Source organism: Polypterus senegalus, chromosome 14 (genome assembly GCF_016835505.1).
Source record: "Polypterus senegalus isolate Bchr_013 chromosome 14, ASM1683550v1, whole genome shotgun sequence".
Classification (NCBI taxonomy): domain Eukaryota; kingdom Metazoa; phylum Chordata; class Cladistia; order Polypteriformes; family Polypteridae; genus Polypterus; species Polypterus senegalus.
Window position 1 is genome coordinate 63,093,003 of NC_053167.1, and position 23,975 is coordinate 63,116,977.

Here is a 23,975-nt window from a genome sequence, read left to right on the forward strand (position 1 = left end):
TATGTATTTGTTGTTTCTTATTTTAAATAGGCTGTAACACAATGGGGTAAAGAATGCCAGGACTACAAAATTGCTTTCAAGGCAGTGACTGGACAGCTCGGTGCACATCCAGCAGTGCAGCTCAAAACACAGTTTTGGAAGATCCCTACTGCAGTGAAGAAGACGGCAAAGATGTAAGGATTCAGATGCAGGAGAAACCTGCAATAATTATAAACAGGCTGTTCTTTTTTTTTTTTTGGAAGTGTGTAATGGCATCAGATTAATGGAATGGTGTCCTGTCTAAGGTTCAGTCCTGACTTTTGTGATCATGTAGTGGAAATACCGTTTCTGAAATATATCCTCATTTTTAAATTATATACACAGTTCTAATGCATGTATTATCGATTATACTAACATCTTAGTGTCGACATCACTGAAATGAAATCAGCTGAAAGTGTCTCTTAAACAGAGACCTATCCATCATGGACAAATTGTTCTACTGTCTTTAATCTTCTCTCATACAGCATTAGAAACATAATCAATCAATACAGCATTACAATAAATAGAAAAATTATATGCAGGAAGGAAACTTCAAAGGCCTACTGCCCAAAGAATCCCCTCTGAGACCCCTTGTGTTTTTACAGGATGGCAGAATATGCTCCAAGTGCTGCTTTCTATTTTGGCTTTTCTCAGCAAAGGCAAAGTAACCCATCTAGAGAAATGACAGTCATTTTAGCAGCAACTTCCCCAAGAACTATTGATGCTGTCATAAAGATACCAAAGGTAAGAGCGCCTGCACATTTTATTTCCTTTCATGCTTTTTGTATTCTAGAAAATATATATATTAGATTTGCATGGTATACCAAAAGTGGAAAAACATTGAAAACACAATTTTTAAAACAGTATGTTACCAGCATTTTGATAATTTTGGTACTGGAAATAAAAGGTAGTTTTGAAAGACCGTGTGCTCAGCTGTTGTTTCTTCTGTATTCTGTTCTTTTTTCCATTGTATTGACATGGACTACAGCCAGGCAGGGAGGTGTGCGATTACGTGGCGCAACAGGGAAGGGCGCGATTGTGCAGCACACCAGAGAGGCAGGAGTGAGACAGGGGAATTGAGTTAATCCGTTAATTATTTGGTAATGTTTTAATACTGTCACCGTGTTCCTAAAGCTGGTATTTATACAAAAGTTGAAATTTTAGTACCGACCCAACCCTAATATATATATGTAACATTTATTTGCAAGCACTATATATTTATATATTGTTACAACATTTGTTCTTATGATTGACTGCTCAGCAACTTTAACACTTGTGACTTTATTTTAGATAATAAGTAAAGTCAACCTTTTAATAAAATCTTAATTTTCACACAACTATTTAGGTGGATTCTTACATAAGCCTGAAAAAGAAACCTAACTTAAGTGAAGCCAGAACCTCCTCAGTCATCTCTTTTAGGGTTTTGTGCTTGTGTTTCACTCCACTGTGATGCTCCTACACTCATCATTTATTTGTAATGTTTTAAGTATTTAGCAGGACACAGTGAGATAGAGGGGATTATTTGCAGAACAATGTAGTCATGCGTCGAAAATACTTTTAAGTTTGTAAACCACGGTAATTTAAAAAGGTAAGAAAAAACAGCATTTCCTAATCGATTCTTTATAATTTTCTAGATGACCTTTTATACCCGTGCTGTCCGTATCCCTCTAGCGCTGCCAGTTGGAGTAAATGCTTTAGATCAGCAGAAGCAGGCAGGCTGGAGTATCCTTGCTGACCTTCCTGACATGTTTGCTGACTCCTATTCAGGTGGGTGGATGTTGTGCTAATCTTTGAACTGGACATTTAGTTACCCCATGTTATGAGCACAAAACATTCCTTTAAAACCCGACTTCCTTATTCCAATCTTAACTTAGAACATTTTCCTTTGTGATGACATCCATTTATACAATTCCTATTATATGTTTTATTTAGCCCAGTGCTCAGCTTCTTCTTCAAATCTCCTGACAACCTTCAACAATGTGAGAGTCAACAATGAAATCCCCATATCCTGTTACCAAGTATTGGCACAAGACTGTAGTGATGAGCTCAAATTTATGGTGATGTTGAAAAAGGACGAAATATCCGAACGTAACAGGATTAATGTCAAAGTTGCTGATATGTGAGTATTAAAGCTTAACTGATTTTGCAGAATCATTAAAAGAAAATGGAAGACAAATATAAAAACAAAGTTAAAGGAGCTGAAAAGTACAGCACTAGCAGACAGTAGCAGTTTCATGTAATTTGATTTTAAAAAAACAGGTTTTACAAGCACTCAAGTTTTAAAAATCCCTTAACAAATGCACACCTTGCTATTTTTCATCAGAGATGTTGACATGGACCCCAGAGGTGATGCCATGTTCTTGAAGGTTGATGGTTTGGAAATACCCGCTGTAAATCTCCCATACACAGACTCAACTGGTCAGTGGATAACTCATATGCAGATACATATTCTTAAAATATTTTACCTTTTAATTTTATGTTTGAATTTCTTCACACATTTGACTTTTTGTACATGCTTCTTAAAGGCTCTGTTACAATTGAACAAACTGGAGATGGCTTGTCTCTCCGTGCTGTGAGCCATGGACTAAGTGAGATCTACTTTGATGGAAACAGCTGGAAGGTAGGCATCCTTTCTTCACAGGCTGGTTTAACAATGTGTTTAAATGACGTCATGTCAATTCTGAGACTCTCCTTGCTCTATATGTATGATTTCTCTATGACATTTCATTGATTTCAGTATGACATATCTGGAGATATCCTCTCTATAACTGTACAGTATTTTGACAATGTGTTTTTTTTTCCCCCAATTGCCTTTAATCAAAAATGTATTTTTAAACCAGATTCAAGTTGCTGCCTCCATGGCTGGACGCACTTGTGGAATTTGTGGTCGTGGTGATGGAGAAACAAGAGAGGAGTATCAGATGCCAAACGGAGAGGCAGTGGAGAATGCACAAAGTTTCATGAATTCATGGGTGATTCCAGGAGACAGCTGCAAAAATGCACAAGGTATTGCAATTTATAAATGTGCACTTTGATTATTTATCACAGCCTCTTCCACTGTATTAAAAGATTAACTAGGTATTGTGGTAAAATAAAGCCATTTCAGGTGACTACTTGTTGAAGCTCATCGAGAGAATGCCAAGAGTGTGCAAAGCAGTAATCAGAGCAAAGGGTGGCTATTTTGAAGAAACTAGAATATAAAACATGTTTTCGGTTATTTCACCTTTTTTTGTTAAGTACATAACTCCACATGTGTTCATTCATAGTTTTGATGCCTTCAGTGAGAATCTACCAATGTAAATGGTCATGAAAATAAAGAAAACACATTGAATGAGGAGGTGTGTCCAAACTTTTGGCCTGTACTGTATATATGTGTGTGTATATATATATATATATATATATATATATATATATATATATATATATATATATACACAGTATATAAAAATACACACATATACATACATAAAAGTCCCAGAATTATTTTTAAAAAAAGCATATGCAATTTACAGCAATTTCCTTTTAGTAAATGTCAAAATACTCTCCTTGAAATGCAATACATTTTTCCCTGCATTTCTCCCATTCCTGTTCACATTTCCAGCATTAATCTTTTGAGCCTCGTAGAATTTGTTTTTGGCTTTCTAACACAATAACAAATCATCTTTCCTTCAGCCTCAGTTTTAAATTTTGGGAAAAAAAAGTAAAGGGAACAAAATCTAATGACAAACATGATAGCTACACCCTACTCCAGTGCTACTGACTGATTCCAGAAATATATGGGTTCTCCTTTTTATATATATTTATTTTACATTTACTCCAAAAGGGTAGACAGTTAAGTGCAAATTTTGCACAAAGGTTGGAAAGTATTTTTTCAAAAGAGAACAAAAGATTTATGGCTTGATTCACTGAGCAGTGTAGAGAACAACAGGACGTCAGGGCCTTAAAACCTCGACAAGTCACTTATTTGAAAGAACTACATGAATAGAAAGTGATGAGCTAAGATGGGCTGAACAGACGGTTCTCACTTTCTGTGTTCTGCAGCATGCCGAATGCAACATGAATCTGTAAAGATGGAGAAAGAGGTCAACCTTGAAGGACAGAACTCCAAGTGCTACTCCGTGGAGCCTGTGCTGCGCTGTTTGCCAGGATGCTCACCAACCAGAACGGCTCCCGTGACTGTTGGATTCCACTGCCTCCCAGCTGGTAAGTGTGCCTTACTTGCTACTTGGCAGAAGAATTTATTAGCAAATTGAACTGCTGGCTTATGTGTAGCATCTCAGTACGGCAGCACACACTTGTTTTATCTGCAATTAGAGGATTTAAGAAATTCTAGGGCATTCGTGATGATTTCAATAACGAAAAAACATCACCCCTGAAATTCAGTGCTGCTACTAAAATAATGAATATATTACAAACTGCATGCATGTCAGTCATGACGTGGTACACCTTATAAATTGTACCAATGTATAAAATATATTAACTCAAAATCAGGATGTTTGTTAGAGAACATTGCTAAAAAATCCTTGATTTAAAAATCCTTTAAATTATTTCAGACTTTGACTAGAATTTGGTGTGTAGGACTATGCAAACATAAATAAATAAAACCTTTTTGTACAACACATGTTAAGGTTTTCTTATTATTAGGAAAAAACAACTTGGCTACAGGTCTAGAGGTTTTACATTGTAAACAGTCAAACATTATGTCATGATACTGTTGTCCAGTACATTTTTTTCTCATCAGCAGATGATTTTACTGTCAGATAAATAACAAACTACTCTATCTTGATTTGGTTATGATGCACACTAGCTGTTCATGGTATTGAAGAATGTATGAGTTACTGTTTGATACACAAACTGCATTTGTAAATCTTTGAGATTATTTCAGACTTTGACTACAAGAGATCACATTCAATAGTTTTGCGATATGCAGAAGAAGAAGAATTGTTTCCATTCAAGAATCAAAAATCTAATTTTGCTTATTTACTTTCAGATTCATATGTGAGCCGACCTGACAATATGGCCTACTTCTCTGATAAGAGTGTGGACCTCAAAGACACCGTAGACTCACATGTGGCCTGCAGCTGCAACAGATGTGCTTAAATGAACAAGACGGGCTGATGGAACGTTGAGAAGATGAATTGTGTCTCCTCACGCAAACTTTAATTCCAAGTTGAAATTTTTAGAAAGTGCTTGAAATGTAATTCATGGGAACTACCCAATGAAAAATACATCATTCAAATGTATTTATATTTGTCAAAAGATTTCAGATATATAATAAAATGCATACAAAGAAATATGTGGTTTGGTCATTTAAAATTAAAATTACTCAATCTTAGAATGTAAACATACCTAGAGAATGAATAAAAATATTCGGTATTAACTATGAGACAATTCAATATACTGGATAAAGGACAAAATCCAACTATTGTAAACAAGCGCTTTATAGCGCCCGACCCGGCATAGAATACGCAGAGGCACGTGTTCACACTCAAAGGCTTTTTATTTTTCTTCAGCTGTGTGACACGTCTTCCCCGTGCCACACAGCCCAAACACAGTCCAAAGCACAAACACACAAAAAACCAAACTTTCCTGCTCCACCACTCCTCCCAGGCAACCTCGTCCTCTTCCTCCCGATTCTGGCCTCGATTGCTGGGAGGCAGGCCCTTTTATGCCCCACCCGGGAGTGATCCAGGTGCCTAACCAGCTGGTCTTAATTGCACCTCCGGGTGGGGCTGATAAACCGTCCAGTGTGGTGGCTGGATCTCTGCAGCACCCCCTAGTGGCCACCCCATCTCCCAACCGGGCTGCTGTGGTGGACTCCATGTCCCATGGAGCCACGGGGAGATTGAGGAGGAATCCACTGCCAGGGAGACTGCCCCCAAGTGCCCCGGGGGAGGTATTGCAAAGTCCATGATGGCTCCCCCGGGACGTATGTATCAGAGGCGTCCCGGCTGGGCATGGGACCCAGCTGTCCGTCACACTATATAGAACATACTTAATTTCACTCATGGTAAAAAATAAATATCACAGTTATACAAGCTTTTTAGGCTTTCCCGTAAACCTAAGAAAATGAAATACTAGCAGTAACAATTTAGATTTTTGACTTTTTAAGATACACTGCGTACTGGTCAACAAGTATAAATCTTACACTTGGCTCAACTCTCTATACAAGCGCAACATGCTTGCTAAGTTTGTTAGTAAAACTGGCTAGGGTGAGCAGTTCTGTGTAAGTGTGCCCTGGAATGGACTGGTACAATATCCTAGAGTTGCCCCCCACCAAGATCCTGAGCTGGACAAGTGATTTAAAAAATCAACAGATGGATGAACGACAAAACATAAAATGATACTCTATAGCAAAGCCAGGCTTCTGTTTGCAGTTACACAGTGTACTACAGCTCATCCATCCATTTTCCAAACCTGCTTATTCTGAGCAGTATCCTGGAGATGCTGGAGCCAATCCTAGCAAGCACAGGGCACCAAGCAGGAGCAACTTCTGGACAGGGCGCCAGTTTACTGCAGTGTACTAAATCTCATATTATAGCAAATCTTATGGTACACTTTTCAAACAGTCCTAGCACCTGAAATTTTACTAAATGAGTTCAAGTCATAGAACTAGAATTCATGTAACGCTTAATAATAATAATAATAATATATAGTAAGAACTAGAAAGATGGAAGCAACTTTGATTGAGGCTACAATTTTATGTTTCATGCTAATAAATATTGTGACAATTGATGGTCTCGCTATCACAATCCACTCAAGTTAATGAGAAGTCAGACAGATGAGACTATTCATTTAACTCAAATAATACAACTGCACTCTTAAAACTACCGGCTTATTGACACTTGACTGGGTTTCTCGTAGAGCTTTTGCTTGACAAAGAACTATTTACTTGTGGGAAGGGTTCTGTTCTGTGCATAATTGGCACTTTGGACTTTGAAAAGGGTCTTAACATGTAGGCAAAGCAGAAATTTTTAATGTTGTTCTGGTATGGAATATCTTCAAATTTGCAACTGCAAACTGTTCATATTAGGTTTTAATAATGTTGCTGAAATGAACCAGGATGAAATGAATTAACAGGACTTAAAGGGATTGCAAGCATCTTTTTGTATTGTACTAGTAATTGATGCATTTGTTCCAGTCAGCTTATTTACTTTATTACCTGGGGATAGGTGTAGTAATAGGTTTGAAGAGTTCCACTGTAATCTGTGAAGTTTATTTCAATGCCATTAACAAGCTGACAGAAAGATGGACATAAACAGGTGGAAGGCAACTCAGGCAGGCTACTTGCCCTAGTTGGTCATACTAGCCAGGGACCCCTTGTCTTCTATTCGAAGTTCCCTCTGTGAATTCATTCTTCTCCATCTTGGTTTATTACCTGCAGCAGTTTCGACTACGTTCAGTTACATTTGTCTTACAATTATAGGAAAAAAGGCAATTGATCTCAACACAAAAATGAAGGTGATCAAGCAGTATGAGGGAGAAAAGAAAGTGAATATGATCCCACGTGACTTTAAGTTGTCCCATTGTAACCGGGGTTCACCACAAACGCTGTACTGCTGTGCTCTAGCTTTGATTCCAGTTAACCTCTGAAGCTTCTGTGATGTAAATTATGATGTGCCGCTTCATGTGAACTACAACGAACGGTTAATGAAACCACACTGAACTCCATTATCTGTTAATGTTTATTATTAACAGGCTGAAATGTTAAAACAGAAAACATACGAGCACTCAAACTCTGCTGGTACAATTCCCACTCTCACAGTTAACACAATGAACACTGGGAGGGATGAACACTGATGACGTAACATAACACAGACTTATTATACACTACTATAGAGATGATCAGGTTTAAATACATATACCAGTCCATCTTACGCCAGATCGACTTACGACCAATCCGTACATCTTTTTGTACCATATTACTCTCTTGTGATTACTTCTGCCATGGTCACTAAAGGGATGTGTATGGCTCAGATCCGTTCGGCATTAAAAAAAGAGCACAATCTCAGGAAGCAAGCAGTCCCTGCTGGAGATAATAGGAAATAAGCACATTCCACAGAACTTGGCAGTAGGACTAGTAATTACTGTGATCGAAATTTAACATCTTATTAAAGAAGGAAACATCCTCTAACAGGACAAATCAGTAATCTGGCAGGAGAAAAGCTGTTCATTGTATTTTTGAATTACTCCTCTGCAAAATGCCTTGGAGGGAGCATTCTTCAAAAGCAGTCCGTCACAGCATGGTCAGAATGGTCAGAGAAACAAAGGATAGAGGTTCATTTTATAAACTGTTGAATTTACATACAGTGTCAATCAATACATACATTTACTCTGGTTGGATCGTTGGTTTACACCCTGTGGTGGACGGCTGGGACACTTCTGTGATGGAAGGACCGGGGGAGCGGACAGGTTCACAGCAAAACCTCCCCCAGAACACGAGAGAGGTCAACCCCCCTGGATTGCCTTGGACAGTTCCGGAGCCCTGGTTTGCAACACTTCCGCCACACCTGGGAATGCTGCCGGTAGAGCATCAGAGTGCACCTGGAGCATTTCTGGGCACACTATAAAGGAGGCCGCCTCACTCCATTTGAGGAAGTGGAGGACAATGCTTGCTGGGAGAGGAGAAGAGGCGGCAGAGGAGAAACAGAAAGAAAAAGGGACTGAGCAGTAGTAATTGTGCACTGAATGAATAAACAGTGTGCTGCTTTTGCACTTGTGTGTCTCTGGGCCTGTCTGTGTTCCGGTTTGAGGAGCTGTATGTCTCCATGGTTTTCACAATCCAAACGACTTGTATAAAATAAAAGTCTCTTATATTATATTCCGGTCCTTCTTATACTGTTGAGCTGAGACACCACCTTGAAATTTCTGTGCAAATAAAAACTGTCCATTCTGGTTGTTTACTGGACATCTGCTGATTTCTCAGTCATCTCTTAGCCATTTTTCAGTGCATTTTGTTGTTCACTTGACCTTTATCTGGTTTCTGACATTTAAGATCCCTTTATGCTATTTCTTTAAGATGAATTCTGTGTTACCCTAACATTATTCTTCCAAATTACCAAATTAGTTTACAGCTTCTGAAAGGAAGGTACGTAAAAGATCAAACACTCTGATCAGAGACATTCATCGTCAGGACAGGTTGGCCAATCAAATGTGTACAATGTCTCATTTCCCAAAAACCCCACAAGTGCATTTTAACTTAAATTTGGTTCATCTGATGGGCCAAAGAAGAGGAGGAGAAAAGAGAGAAAAAAAAGGAAGAAAAACAAACGACAGCAGGGCCGCTGTCTGATTTGGATGTCAGCCATCTAACTATGAACAACGCTAACACTAAACCAAAGGCCGCCCAGAACATTCACTCGCTGACACTTCTGATTTTCAGTGAATTTTTTTAATCTGGACTTTGCTCTCTATTTTCGATTATATTTTCTTCTGTTTGGTATTGTTATACATTAATAAATACCATGTTGCTTTTACACTTTCTGCACTTTGTCTTTTGTATAGAGTGATTGTAGTGAGAATTCAAGAAAAAAGACACCTTTAATTGGCTAACTAGAAAGATTACAAAATGCAAGCTTTCGAGGTAACATTACATCTTGCCTGAAAATGGGGCCTGAGTTTCCTTGAAAGCTTGCATATTGTAATCTTTCTAGTTAGCGTTTTGCTTGACTTGTCACTACATCCATAATGGCTAACAGGGTACAACACCCTAGACCAGGGGTCCTCAATCCCAGTCCTGGAGAGCCGCAGTGGCTGCAGGTTTTTGTTCTGACCTGGTTGCTTAATTAGAAAGCAATTCTTGCCAATAAAGCACTAACAAGCTATGAAATTAAATTAACTCTGCTATGTCAGGTCATTCTCATATCCTAGATTTTCTTTCCCTTTCTATCATGCAAATGATTTCAAGGCTAAAATGGACGAGGAATTCTCAGTCCTTCACTTTTTTCTCTTCATTTTTCTTCCAAGTATTTAATTAAACCCAATAGTGCAGATAAATACACACAGGTTTAAATGTAAATACTCTAAATGGAGAAATGCTGCTCTCTCTTGTCATTTGCATGTTATTGATAATAAGGAACAATTAAAATAGCTGTTTAAGACAAAATTAAGCAATAAGGGCTCAAAATCACTAAAGTGAAGCAGAAGTGTTACTTTAGCAATAAGCGCTTTTTATTAAGCAACTGGGTTGGAGCAAAAACCTGCAGCCACTGCGGCCCTCCAGGACCGTGATTGAGGACCCCTGGTCTAGTGCATCTAGAGTGATTGAAATAATAAATGGGTATCAATTGTGAGTTTGATGCTACTTTTATTCACAGGTTTATCAAGGCTACTGAGGATGTTCCTCAATAATTCGCACAACTGCGGTAAAAACAAGACACAGTTTTATGGCGTTATTTCAGTGCCACTATTCTGAGTGCACGTAAAAAAAATATTGCAAGTGCAAGTGTTGCATTTTGAGGAGAAATTTATTTTGAGCGTACAAAAGCTGAATTTGAGTGAACAAAATTCATTGCTGCGTGCAAAAAATGTATTTCAGTGTTTGCGCTTATCCATATACACACACACAATAGCACCTCCTCTCGCTCAGTTTTTTCATTTGCGCTTGCTCGCAATGTGTTGCTTGCGCTCACAACATTCTCTGCTGCGAGCGCTCAACTCTCTGTACACCGTTATAAGTGTGCCACAAAACCAACCAATCACAGACTTGGTTTCAAAAATTCTGATTGGCTCTTACGGTTTCAATCAGCTGCTGTTCAGTATTCGACGACATAAAAGAGAGCTACTCAAATATAATTTGGAGAGTCAGTTGGCATGGTTGTATAATGCAACTACATTATACTACACCAACGATAGTCTTAACAAATAATATATTTTAAAATAAAATAATTAAAGATATTATCCGCAAATTGGGGTTTAATTGAGTTTAGCTGGATTTAGCTACATTTCGGACTGTTTCCGGAATGCAGCAGCTAGCGAGCTGATTGGAGACCGTAAGAGCCAATCAGAATTTTTGAAACCAAGTCTGTGATTGGTTGGTTTTGTGGCACACTTATAACGGTGTACAGAGAGTTGAGCGCTTGCAGCAGAGAATGTTGTGAGCTAGCAACACATTGAGCAAGCGCAAATGAAAAAACTGAGCGAGAGGGGGTGCTATTGTGTGTGTGTATATGGATAAGTGCAAACACCGAAATACATTTTTTGCACGCAGCAATGAATTTTGTTCACTCAAATTCAGCTTTTGTACGCTCAAAATAAATTTCTCCTCAAAATGCAACACTTGCACTTGCAATATTTTTTTACGTGCGCTCAGAATAGTGGCACTGAAATAACGCCATACAGTTTGCATACCAAGTAGCATACAACCAAAAGAGTCGAGTTTTTCTGTGTGTTGCGATGGCGCCCACATGTTTGTTAGTGCTGCTGATAGTGAATTCCTTTATCGAGAAGAGAGTTATTGTGAAGTAACTGGCAAATGACACCACTCGAGACTTTGTCTGGACAGGATAGCTACGTGTATGTGTGTGTATACCGCAGAGTGAGTGAGTGCATGCGTGTGTGTTAATCTACAATGGTGAGAGTAGATGAACTCAATAAATGTTCCTTGTAAGTCTAACAAATTTCACAATAATACAAATGTGTAGTAAGCTACCAGGCAGGACACAACATATCTAGAAAACCTGAACTAACCCTCCGTTATTGCACGTAGCAAAAGTCCTTGAAAAACAGGAACCCATTGGTGTTTCACAAATGTATTATCATCTATGCGTAGTTCCATCCCTACCATATCGTGACCCATCTTACACAATGAAGGACTCCAGGCAAGTCTGTGAAAAGCACGAGTCAGGGGATGGAGACAAGAAAACATGTTATAGTTTATATGTGATATAGTTATGTAGATCTAAATAAATAAATGTTGCTTCTAGAACCTTCACATGGACGGCTCTTTTGGGAACCAAAAATGGTTCCCCTATGGCGTCGCTCTGAAGAACCACTTTGGCACCTTTAGTGTGGGTGCTTGTGGGCTTTAATTTGTTCCCTCGTATTAATTAAAATGTTAGATAAAGTAATAGGAAACTCTACACAGCAAAACACAATGATGTTGACACACACTAGTGGGAGAGATTTAATGTGCCTTTTTTCGGATTCGATTCAATGTAAAGTGTTTTTGTCACCGAGTCGAGCCTCAAGAGCGTCTGCACAAGTTTCCAGCCACAATGCAAAAACAGAAATAATATAATGGATTGTTTATTACTACTATTGCCGATAGTAATGGTTGATGGATGGATGAATAAATCTCTCAACCGATAACACGCACTGAAGTCACCAAGATGAACAGAAGTACAATTTATAAATGTGATCTGTCATAATAAGCTAAGGAATGATCTCACATTTTGCTTTCATTGGAAGCAGCAATTGGAACTCTTACTGAAGCAAGGCGACTGGTGGATTAATATCCATACGTTTTGCATTTTATGGTCTTTATTGGATTATTTAGAAAATTCTGAATTATTTGTCTCAAAAATAAAGATGAAGAATTAAAGAAGGAAGAGAAATGCAAACAAGTAATTACAACAGAGCTCTTGGTTTGCTCTTAATTACATCTGCCAAAAATACTTCAATTGAAATGTATGATGATCAAATGAGGATGAAGTAATATAAATGTGTAACAGCCTTAACATTTACATTTAAAATGAGCTTTGTCTGTTCTTCACAAATAACCAAGCAAGGTTTAATGAATAACAATTTACAAAGGTTACCTTTTATTGACTACAAAACCAATGAGGATTTAAAAAGAAGTACAAGAATTTCACAAGAGAACACCGTTTAGAACACAGCAACCCATTATTTCTTGCAACGAAGCATTTCCAAAAAGTAACCAAGTTTGAAACTCGAATAATCTCAAAGTGACACTTTCAACTACTTAACTCGGTAACGTGTTCGTTTAACGGACCTGCCGTCCTGTGCATAAGAAATCATTCATCTGACAATTTCCCTTTAAACAAGCCCATTTATGCTCCTCTACCTGTTATAAAACTACGCATTTATGAATTGCTTATGAAATTACCTGAAAAGATGAGATTCGTTCATAAACTTAAAGTAACTCACATCATAATTACACAAACGTTAAAATGTTCTTGGGCGACGGCCGAGAAAAAGTTTCCGCGTTTTGAATGAGTGCCATCTGGTGATTTACCGAAGTCGTAGCAGTCGTGTGAGCGAGCGTCAGGAGAATCTGCTCGCGGCTCGCGGCCTGTGGAACGGGGCGGGGCTAAACCAGGGCCGTGTTGAACTCCACTTGTAATTCATCGACGTCAACGATCAACTCCGCCAAGTTTTAGCCCCGCCCCATTCCACCTGCTGCAGTGACGGCTGGTTGAGCTTCAATTTGACAGGGGCAATAAAAGCCTAACAACATAACCTTATGATATCTTATGATAATCATGTTGTCATTAAAATACTGTAATGCAAGTACTTGTTAATAAGTGCAACAACTTTTAACAATTAAATGATGTTTAAATGTGTTGTTTTAACATAACAGCAACCATGATGAAGACATTATGAGACACCACTGATTCATAATTAATGTGACAGGCTTTTCATATGTGCTAATTTTTGCTGTGAGGTAATGAAAGATTAATATGTATCATCACTTTTTGGGGAATATTTGCACTGTCAGAGAGATTAATACCAGGGTTGCACTTGTGGAACAGGCTAAAGTAACAGAGACAGTGTAGAAGGGGGGAGAGGGAATGGGCCTGCAGCATTAATGATATATTAAGTTCCACAAGTGACAGATTGTACAGAACAGTATTTATATTATTGCTGTTAGGTAGGTGTAACTGTTCCTGGCTTTTCTTTCCATTTCAGCACTACATAGTAAATTAAGGGCGGCGCAGTGGTAGTGCTGCTGCCTCGCAGTTAGGAGACCTGGGTCCTCCCTGCGTGGAGTTTGCATGTTCTCCCCGTGTCTGTGTGGGTTTCCTCCGGGCGCTCCGGTTTCCTCCAACAGTCCAAAGACATGCAGGTTATGTGGATTGATGATTCTAAATTGGCCCTAGTGTGTCCTGTGGTGGGTTGGCACCCTGCCCGGGATTGGTTCGTGCCCTGTGTTGGCTGGGATTGGCTCCAACAGAACCCCGTGACCCTTTGGTTGGATTCAGTGGGTTGGAAAATGGATGGATATTAAATTATTAATATTTATTGTCTCTGCATACAATATAAGTGGTAGTTTTGCATCCTTTTTTATAGCATGTGGGACGGCGCAAAGCTTCAAAGCAGTCAGACCATTCCTGGGGCTTTAGTGATGTTTGAAGGTTTGGATGTCATAAATCACATGGTAAGGAGACTTTGATACAAGCTTCATCATATTATGTCAATAGAGCGCACTGCACCGCACGACATAAGCCTCGGTGTTAAACGTTATACCCCTACCTACCTTGTGGTGAGTCCATATTGTGGCCTTACTTACACAATGAAGACAGAAGAACGCTCCAGGCGACTCTGTGAAAAGCACAAGTCAGGAGATGGAGACAAGAAAATGTCCAAGTCACTGAATGTCCCTTATTGTCCAGTTAAATCAATCATTAAGTAGTGAAAAGAGAATGGCACAGATGAACATCTGCCTAGAGCACAAAACTGATAACCCCAATGTTTTTTGGGTGTCTCCGTCAGTCGGCCTTCCCAGCCACAATTATTATATGTGGTGACCACAAGGGGGTGCCATTGAGCCCCAACCTCGTCTAACCATTACCTGATCATCCTGACTGGGACAGAAACTGAGGACCATCCATGTTAGGTTCTGTCTCCTCTCTTGTGCTCCTTCCATTACCGCCTTCCAGGCAGGTAGGTAATCATACAAGTTATTGAATAATATTAAAGAAAAGATTGAGAAAAAGCACCTGGCAAAAACAGGAGTTTTACTGAACTGTCAGCATTGGTTCAGAAGAGGGAGGTCGCATGTTACTAACATGCTGGAATTTTATGAAGACTCAAAAAAAGGATTCAATCAGAGTGGAGCATATGATATTATTTATCTTGTCTTTCAGAACAGTGGCATAGCATAGTGGGGGCGCCAGGGCAGCCCGCCCCGGGCGGTACTGTTAGGGGGCGGCAAAGAATTACTGTATATTTTAGTCTTTTAAATTGAAATACCTAAATAAGGGGACGGCGAAATTTTCCTCTGCCCCGGGCGGCTGACACCCACACTACGCCACTGTTTCAGAAAGCATTTGATAAGGTGCCACATGAGAGGTTGGGCATCAAGTTAAAAGAAGTGGGAGTTCAGGGTGATGTTTTTAGATGGGTGCAGAATTGGTAACAGGAAGCAAAGGGTGATGGTGCGAGGAACCTCATCAGAACTGGCCGATGTTAAGAGTGGTGTTCCACAGGGGTCAGTGCTAGGGCCGCTGCTATTTTTAATATATATAAATGATTTAGATAGGAATATAAGTAACAAGCTGGTTAAGTTTGCAGATGATACCAAGATAGGTGGATTAGCAGATAATTTGGAATCCGTTATATCATTACAGAAGGACTTGGATAGCATAGAGGCTTGGGCAGATTTGTGGCAGATGAAATTTAATATAAGTAAATGTAAAGTATTAAATGTGCGCAATAGAAGGTCTGAAAATCAAAGGTACACCTTATGAGAAAGATTTAGGAGTCATAGTGGACACCACACTATCAACTTTCAGACAGAAGCCATTAAGAAGGCTAACAATGTTAGGTTATATAGCGCCTTGATGTTTGGAGCACAAGTCACAGGAGGTTCTGCTCAAGCTTTATAACGCGCTGGTGAGGCCTCATCTGGAGTACTGTGCTTGAAAAAGTCCAAAGACGAGTGACCGGGCTGATTCCTGGTATACAGCAGACGAATTATGAAGAAAGATTAGAAAAGCTGAGCCATTTTGGTTTAAGGAAAAGAAGATTAAGAGGTGACCTGATTGAAGTATTTAAAATTATGAAGGGAATTAGTACAGTGGATCGAGACTTGTATTTTAAAATGAGTTCATCAAGAACACGGGGACACAGTTGGAAAGTTGTTAAGGGTAAATTTCGCACAAACATTAGGAAGTTTTTCTTTACACAAAGAACGATAGACACATGGAATGCATTACAAGCAGAGAAAGTAGAGACCTTCAAAGCTCAACTTGATGTTATTTTGGAAAAAATAAATGGATAGGACTGGAGAGCTTTGAATGGCCTGTTCTTGTCTAGATTATTTTAATGTTCTAATAAGTACAACCCCGTTTTTAAACAATTTGGGATGCTGTGTAACAGGTAAATAAAAAAGAATGCAATAATTTGCAAACCAACACATTTTGCTTTTATTCACGTTTTACACAACCTTCCCAGTTTTTATGGAAATGGGGTTGTAGCTACGGCCAGAGACTTGGATCTACTAATTGAAACCCGCACTGAGCAATGCTCCTCACAGCATGCAGTTGTTAGGATTATGTATGTTGGTAACTCGTAACAGATTTGTTAAGATTTTTTCCTTACTTGTTATTTCTGATGGGGTTTCAGGTCCTTAATATGAATTTTGCATTTATTTTCATAATGGAAATTGTTTTCCGTTATTATAAAAAGCATCATTTTCATGGCCATTTTGTTTTTCCCATGGTGGCTCCATTTGTGTTTCTGTCATCACGACACAGCGAATGCTGTCCCAGAAGATACAAGAGATGTGTCATCAGATCACCCCTTGAAGAACAGGTTTGCCAGATGTGTCACTTATTGTCACCATTATCAGCCATCAATATCACTAGAGTTATATTCTGAGTTTGCGAATTTAAGGAGAAGAACCTTCATGTGTATTAGTTTTGGTGCTGTACTTAAATATCTCCTGGGATCAATAAAGTATCTATATATTATATAGTGCCTTTTATCTATCTATCATATAGTGCCTTTCATCTATCTATCTATTATATAGTGCCTTTTATCTATCTATCATATAGTGCCTTTCATCTATCTATCTATCTATCATACAGTATAGTGCTTTTCATCTATCTATCTATTATATAATGCCTTATCTCTATCTAACTATCTATCTATCATAAAGTGCCTTTCATCTATCTATCTATCTGACATCCTGGTGCTTAAGTTTTGCTTTTGACTTCCACAACATGATTCTTTGCTTTAGATTTGTGTCTACAGTAAATGTCAGACTGGACTGATTTTTAGCTTTGTCCTATTTTACGTTTCCTTCCCTGGTTAATCCCTATAAATTTGGCAGGCTTTCCTGGTGCAAGGCTAACATCAGGGAACACAAGAGCCCATTATCGAAGCATTGCGTATCATTGAAAATCACTAATGATGACAACAGATCTGGCCATAAACATTTACCATAATATTACAAGAAACACACCGTTATGCATGGTAGCCTGGCAAAAGTTTTGTGGCATCTCCTGTTAAGATAAAGAGGAATGCTAGAGTTATGTCACAGTGTTTTCCTTTCCACCTTAGACTAAGTGAGAATACGGCAATGTATGTGTGAGACGACTGAGACCTAATTTCCTCCTGACCGCTAGACTGCCTCTTCAATCCTATCAGGATAAACGAACAATCCAGTCTAGAAGCAGCTCAGCGTTGCTTCAACTGCCTCTTTAGGGGACATGTCATATTTCAAACTCTTGCGGCAAAGGCCTGCTTTTTTACTTACTCCTTGCCTCTGGTAATAAAACAAATTCTGTACTTGGAGTCCCCAAACCTTTAAAAAATGTTTGCCTTGTTTTTTCATAACATGTTATTTCTTTGCATTTAAGCAATACACTGTATTGAATATTATTAGTTAGTCTTGTTTTCTTCACACATACTGTACTAGTGGTATCTGCCTGAAAGTTTTAATCCCACGTCCCAAAGATGCGGAGACCGGCTGAATTAGTGGCCATACTGGCCCACCCGGAGAGTAATTTTGTATGTAATTATCAAGTAACAAAGAGATACCATTATATTTTATATGCGTATACACAGAAATATTTTGGAAGGGTGCCCTATAGGCAAGAGTCTGCTCCTGACAGTAGAGAAACCAAGGTGGTACATGAAAGATTTAAGTCCCACAAGAAACCCCCTAAGGAGAGGGTAGGATACACACTCTGGCACAGAAAAAGAGCAAATAGACAGGAGCCACACAAAGGCAGTAAGGCTGACCTACAGGATGTTTTGCTAAAAATGTAATAAGCAGGGGCTATAATATAATATAATATAATATAATATAATATAATATAATATAATATAATATAACATAATATAAGGGCAGCACGGTGGCGCAGTGGTAGCACTGCTGCCTCGCAGTTAGGAGACCCGGGTTCGCTTCCCGGGTCCTCCCTGCGTGGAGCTTGCATGTTCTCCCTGCGTCTGCGTGGGTTTCCTCCGGCGCCCGGTTTCCTCCCACAATCCAAAGACATGCAGGTTAGGTGGATTGGCGATTCTAAATTGGCCCTAGTGTGTGCTTGGTGTGTGGGTGTGTTTGTGTGTGTCCTGCGGTGGGTTGGCACCCTGCCCAGGATTGGTTCCTGCCTTGTGCCCTGTGTTGGCTGGGATTGGCTCCAGCAGACCCCCGTGACCCTGTATTTGGATTCAGCGGGTTAGAAAATGGATGGATGGATAATATAATATAAGCTTCTCCAAAGTGCCATAGTGGAAGGGGAAGGTTTTCTGCCTATCTGTTGTTTCTATTTGTTTTTCATTTAATATACCACACATTATTTTTTGATTTGCTGTATTTTGTGTCTCTGTGTGTCAGTGGGGCAAGTCGGGCCAAGGCTGGGTGCATTCCTGGGATCCCCACCAAAAAAAATAAACAAATCACTGTCTCTATGTCAGTGTGAATCTGAGCGGCGGCACCGGACCACTACAATTGTAAGGCTCCTTTAAGAGAAGGGATAGCTGACAAGCTCCCTATGAGATCTGTGCTCCTATTTATCAAGTAAGAAAATAGTTGCAACTGGCTGAAAAACTTAAGAGCAACACAAATTTGCTCTTGGGAATAGGAGAAAAAGCATTTTATTAAGTTTTTATCAGTTAAGTTAGAAAACCACTCCTAACTTCAACATCATTCAGGAGATCTCATGAGCTGTCCTAAGTGCCTTGAGCAAGGATAAGGTACTATATAATTAAAATGTATTATTATTATTATTATTATTGACTCACTAGGAGCTGCCAGAAGATGGTATTCAGTCAGAGAATAATATGCATATTCTGGAAAAGGTGGAATGTTTTGTAATCCCTGAACAACAATGAACTTATTTAAAGATATCAATTTGGCAGAGATGGAATAATATTTGTCATAAATCTCACATGTTACGCAGTTGATCATTCTATGTGGAGAAGCCATGCATTATCAGCTAAAATTAAAGTGTGGGTTATGTTACCTGTAAAATGCAGTTTTGCTGTAGTGATGATCTGGGTATCTAACAACCAACCAATTCTCAAAACTTGCACTAAAATTAGAGGGTCCTTGCAATGCGTGAGGTAATTTGAAGACTTGTTCATCTCCCCACCACTCCATACTCCAAGTAATATTCACGCAAATCGGCACACATTTAGAGACCACTGGCCCAAGTGTGGATGAGCATGTGTATGTGAATCACAAGCGGCATCACAGACTCAACACACCGGTGGTCACGGGTGTAGTGGCAATTATGGGGAGAGACAGAGACAGCACGGTGGAAGAAGATCAGGTACACTGGAAGCGTGACCATGGCTTCAGAAACAATGCCATGGCTAGATTTACTCTCACTACTACTTTACAAGGCATTTCCTATAACAGAGGGAAGCTGATCCTTCTGAAAGTACGGCTGTGAATCACTCATTGTGAAATAGATGTGCCCATTACTGAGCTTTACTCTCACTTGGTGTGTGTGTGTCTCGGTCTTTCCTTCTCAGTGCTCGTTACAGTATTATTCTTGATGCTGTTATAAAGTAGCTGTAATTACGTGCAGCTGAGGACAGCAACCTCCCCTATTACTGTATGTTTTCCTTCATCTTCTTTGAAAATTATTTTTATTTTCATCATATTTGTGGTGAAGCCTTAGCGCTAGTACCTGAAAAGTACAAAACATAATCATGAACACCTCGTTGCAGGCCGGGGTGCCATAAAATCATGACATCATTCATTCTGAAATGTGAACTCCCACTCCTCTCTACGAATGGGTGGAGGACGCTTCATAACTACTTCAGATGTCTTTTTCTGGGGTCAGACAAATTTTTATCCTAGTTAGACTTTTAACGCAATTCCTAGGCGTAATTCTGAGATAAATCAGGCACTGGTCTTTTAAAGGCTGCTAATGGTCACTGTTGGTAATAAAAGTACCACCGGTTACTCTGAAGGAGACCCCAGGGCTGGGTTTGAAGGCACTCCAAGGTAGTGGCAGTTGTGTGTGTGTGTGTGTGTTTGTGGTGCGCACACAGAGAGTGAGACTGAGGGAAAGTGAGAAATCGAGTGCTTGGTGCTGTTTGCTCGCTGGGTAAGTGGGTGAATAACCCCAAATAGTAGACGGGGGCTTGAAGCCTAAAGAGAGACAGAGTTGTTCTTATTTGGACTTTCTTTTTTGTTTTTATACTTGGTGAATTACACTTGTTACATTTGTAGTAAACAGAACACTCTTTTTAATACAGTAATTCATTATTGCTGAATGTTCTGTGAACATCATCTCGTATTTTCAAGTCCTTTATCTTTACTCATAGAACACCAGATTTATCTTGAGCTCTTTTATCTATCTACTAGCGACTGGGAGCCCGATCGAATCTGGCTACAAATTCCACGTTTGTGAAATCCATACTTTATCTGCAAAGAATTTTGTTTTTTTAAGTGCATGAAATGATTTTGTTATCATGGCATTGATTTGTGCTTAAAATAGACCTTTTCGGCCAATGTAATGAAGAGCTTCCTGTTTAAACGGGGCTGCGATACGTGAACTCATTTGATTTTTTCCGGCAAACAAATTTTCAAAACAAACCGTATTTTACGACTCTAATCAGAGTCGGAGTAATAATTATGTTGGCGTGGTCATTTTAGATCTGAGATCGGCTAAAATTTAAACAATGACCATTGTTAATACTCAGCCGTCATTACTCAGTTTGCCAATAGATGTCAGAAGGACGGTTGCCAAAACCGAACTGCCCAAAGATAGAATTCGATGTACCAAGCAAATGGCGATACATTCTAAATTACTTACAGTTCCAGAGCTGTCGAAGGGTTTAAGTCAGTCAACAATGTTATTCCTGGAAAGTACACCCCACCAAACCGTCCAAAAACCAACCGAACTTACTGTTATCTGCTTGAACCAACACTGACTTACGATACTCGGCTGTCCAGCGGCGTCACTGAAGCATTCGAACATTCTTGGCCAATCATGCAATACTGCATCCTCGTTTGCCACATTATGTTCTAACTATAGAGGCAGAGTCCCATTGCATGGTTCTAACTTGTATTGAGTCGAGGTATTGACACGAACACCATACATACGGGGTATTGACGTGAACACCATACATACGGATAATATCAAATTATATATAAGGATGACCTCCTTTTAATATTGGACCTCATTTGTATAAACTCTGGGACAGCACACAGTGATTCATGTGCTACTTTGTTAAAGTGAAAAAGAAACAACTACAAAAAATGTTTTTAACTTGCATTTATTAACTTGTTAATGTACATTGAACTCATCGTCGCGCATTTTTCCAGTAAACAATCCTGAATTAACAAGATTTTGCTGTTGAAGAGAAACAGATTTTAAGAGCATTGCCTGGTGCAGGAGCATGACAAGTGGGCATTCACGAGTTCCTTAATGTCATCATTCTTTTTACTTAAATCTTCTTCAACAAGGCTCACTGTAGAATCTGGGAAAAGACAAGCAAAGGCATTAGACCAAATGAATGTGGTTTAGGAATCTGCATCACCTACATGGCCAGCTTTCGTAAGCAGGGGGATGGCAAAGGGAACCAAGAAGGACTTTATGTAACTTCCCAGGGCCTCCTTTATTCTTTATAAGTGTAGATTTTTCCACAACTTGTACACTGACTCAATTTCCAAATTACCACTCCCCGTCTGGGATTTCAGGATGGACTCACCTGAAGGGATGCAGTGGAAAGGAACCTGAACAGTTGTAGTTTCTGTTGGTGTGCAACCAGGTTTGCACCTAAGCACAGGTTCGGTGGCATAACATTTGGCATTTTTGTCATTAATGGTGATCTCCTTGTCCAATTTAACAAACTCCTTTTTCAGCTTGCAGTCTGCAAGAAGGAAGAGCAAACACTCATTTCAGTTAGCCGGCCTTTTGTAGAAATCAGCATCTGCTTAAGATTCAATATCTAAAGTTTAGTAGTTCATAGTTTAGTAGTAGTTCATAGTAGCTCGATGGCCTCCTACCCTGATCACAAGTTTCCTCTGTGATCGTCCAGCTCTGAGTAAAGGCTGAAGGACATGTTGTTAAGCGTCCACTGGGCATTGTGTATTCCCTTCTGGTTTCACCATCTCCTTTTCCACATAAACCACAAGTCTCTCCTTTCTTCAAGGAGGCCACCTGGATCTGTTATGTAGAGAAATGAGAGAATTGGCACAGTTTTGTTCATGACAGTTCATTGCTGAATATTATTCATCAAAAAAAAAAAACTCTCATAGAAAAGAACTGTCCAGAAACAGAGCATGCATTTCCTAAAAGATCTTGAGCCTTCTACCCCAGGCTACTTACCCAATTAGTCTCTGTTTTATACAGCGTCTTTTGAAACTGAGTCCATTACAACAATTTATACTACAGTTTGAAACATGTTTAATCTAATTCACTGTCTCAGAGACCAGAGTCTACCCTGAAAATATGTGGCACATGGGGGAACTGACCCCAGACAGGGCATCAACCCATCACAGGGCACACTCTTATACATACTAATTCTCACTATTGTAGACTTCTCAATTAACCTAATATGTAAGTCTACCAGATGTGATAAAATACAGAATACAAAACAACACAGACGAGGAGTAACATGCAAACTCCACAGAAAGCGGTAGAGAGAGTGTGCCCAGCAGGCTGCCATTCAAACTCAGTCTCCTAGGGCTGAGAGACTATAGTGCTAACTAGCAGGCCATTGTACCACCCAGCGATTAACAGTAACATAAAACAAACAAGCATCTGCATAGCCATAACAACACATTGCTCACAGGCCGAGCCCGCTTCCAATACCTTGATTTGGTTCTTATCGAAGTAAACTTCTTTAAGCCCATGTTCACTCGCTTCTAGTATTACTCCATTGTTTTCTCTGCGTACCGAGACTACAAATTCAAAAGAAGATGTAAAACATTACTAAAACTGCAGCTATAAAAGTACAGCCAGCCCATCTCATACAGAAGAAACTTTCTCTTCTGTTCTTTTTCCGGTTTTCTGTGGTGGCGATCTGCACCACCACCACCCATTCAAAGCACCATGATGTTCCTACATTGGTGGATTAAAGGCCAGAAGTCCACATGACAGTCATCATCAAATTCTTCCATGAGAACCCTGAGTACAATTAGGGCTGATTGAGGTCATTTATGTTAAGTAGAATGCCTAGAGGGGGCCGGGTGGTCTTGTGGCCTGGAACCCCAGCAGATTTTTTTTTCTCCAGACGTGTGGAATTTTTTTTTGTTTTTTTCTGTCCTCCCTGGCCATCGGACCTGACTTTTATTCTATGTGAATTAGTGTTCCCTAATTCTATTTTCTTATTTATTTTGTCTTTTTTCTGTTTCTTCATCCTGTAAAGCACGTTGCGCTTCATCATTTGTATGAAAATGTGCTATATAAATAAATGTTTTTGTTGTTGTATCTGAAACACGTGAAACCATGTAAACGTGAACAGTGATATGAATGCATTAAAAAGGGGAGTCAATGAAACTGTCTATGGAAGCCATCTAGTTCAGAATAGGAATGTGAGCCTTTGTGCGATCATTTGATAGGATAATTTGAAAAACCGTTTGTTGT

The 23,975-nt window shown here is 39.3% G+C and overlaps 2 protein-coding genes across 5 annotated transcripts in view; one reads left to right on the forward strand and one right to left on the reverse strand.

Moving 5' to 3' along the window:
• The window catches only part of LOC120514321, an 80,503-nt gene extending 75,191 nt beyond the window's left edge, over nucleotides 1-5,312 (forward strand). Inside the window, exons 62-70 of the mRNA XM_039734645.1 lie at nucleotides 31-173; nucleotides 624-762; nucleotides 1,653-1,785; nucleotides 1,951-2,137; nucleotides 2,342-2,436; nucleotides 2,544-2,638; nucleotides 2,859-3,024; nucleotides 4,060-4,221; nucleotides 5,009-5,312. Coding sequence (XP_039590579.1) covers nucleotides 31-173; nucleotides 624-762; nucleotides 1,653-1,785; nucleotides 1,951-2,137; nucleotides 2,342-2,436; nucleotides 2,544-2,638; nucleotides 2,859-3,024; nucleotides 4,060-4,221; nucleotides 5,009-5,118 — 1,230 coding nt within the window. The 3' untranslated portion in view covers nucleotides 5,119-5,312. The remainder of the gene's footprint in view (nucleotides 1-30; nucleotides 174-623; nucleotides 763-1,652; nucleotides 1,786-1,950; nucleotides 2,138-2,341; nucleotides 2,437-2,543; nucleotides 2,639-2,858; nucleotides 3,025-4,059; nucleotides 4,222-5,008) is intronic.
• A 16,332-nt stretch (nucleotides 5,313-21,644) lies between these two features.
• The window catches only part of LOC120514248 (vitellogenin-like), a 29,469-nt gene continuing 27,138 nt past the window's right edge, over nucleotides 21,645-23,975 (reverse strand). For all 4 annotated transcript variants that reach the window (XM_039734527.1, XM_039734525.1, XM_039734526.1 and 1 more), the window contains 4 exons: nucleotides 23,202-23,290; nucleotides 22,394-22,553; nucleotides 22,096-22,257; nucleotides 21,645-21,864 (listed from right to left, as the gene is read on the reverse strand). In XM_039734527.1, the coding sequence (XP_039590461.1) occupies nucleotides 21,758-21,864; nucleotides 22,096-22,257; nucleotides 22,394-22,553; nucleotides 23,202-23,290 (518 nt within the window). In that variant the 3' untranslated portion in view covers nucleotides 21,645-21,757. The remainder of the gene's footprint in view (nucleotides 21,865-22,095; nucleotides 22,258-22,393; nucleotides 22,554-23,201; nucleotides 23,291-23,975) is intronic.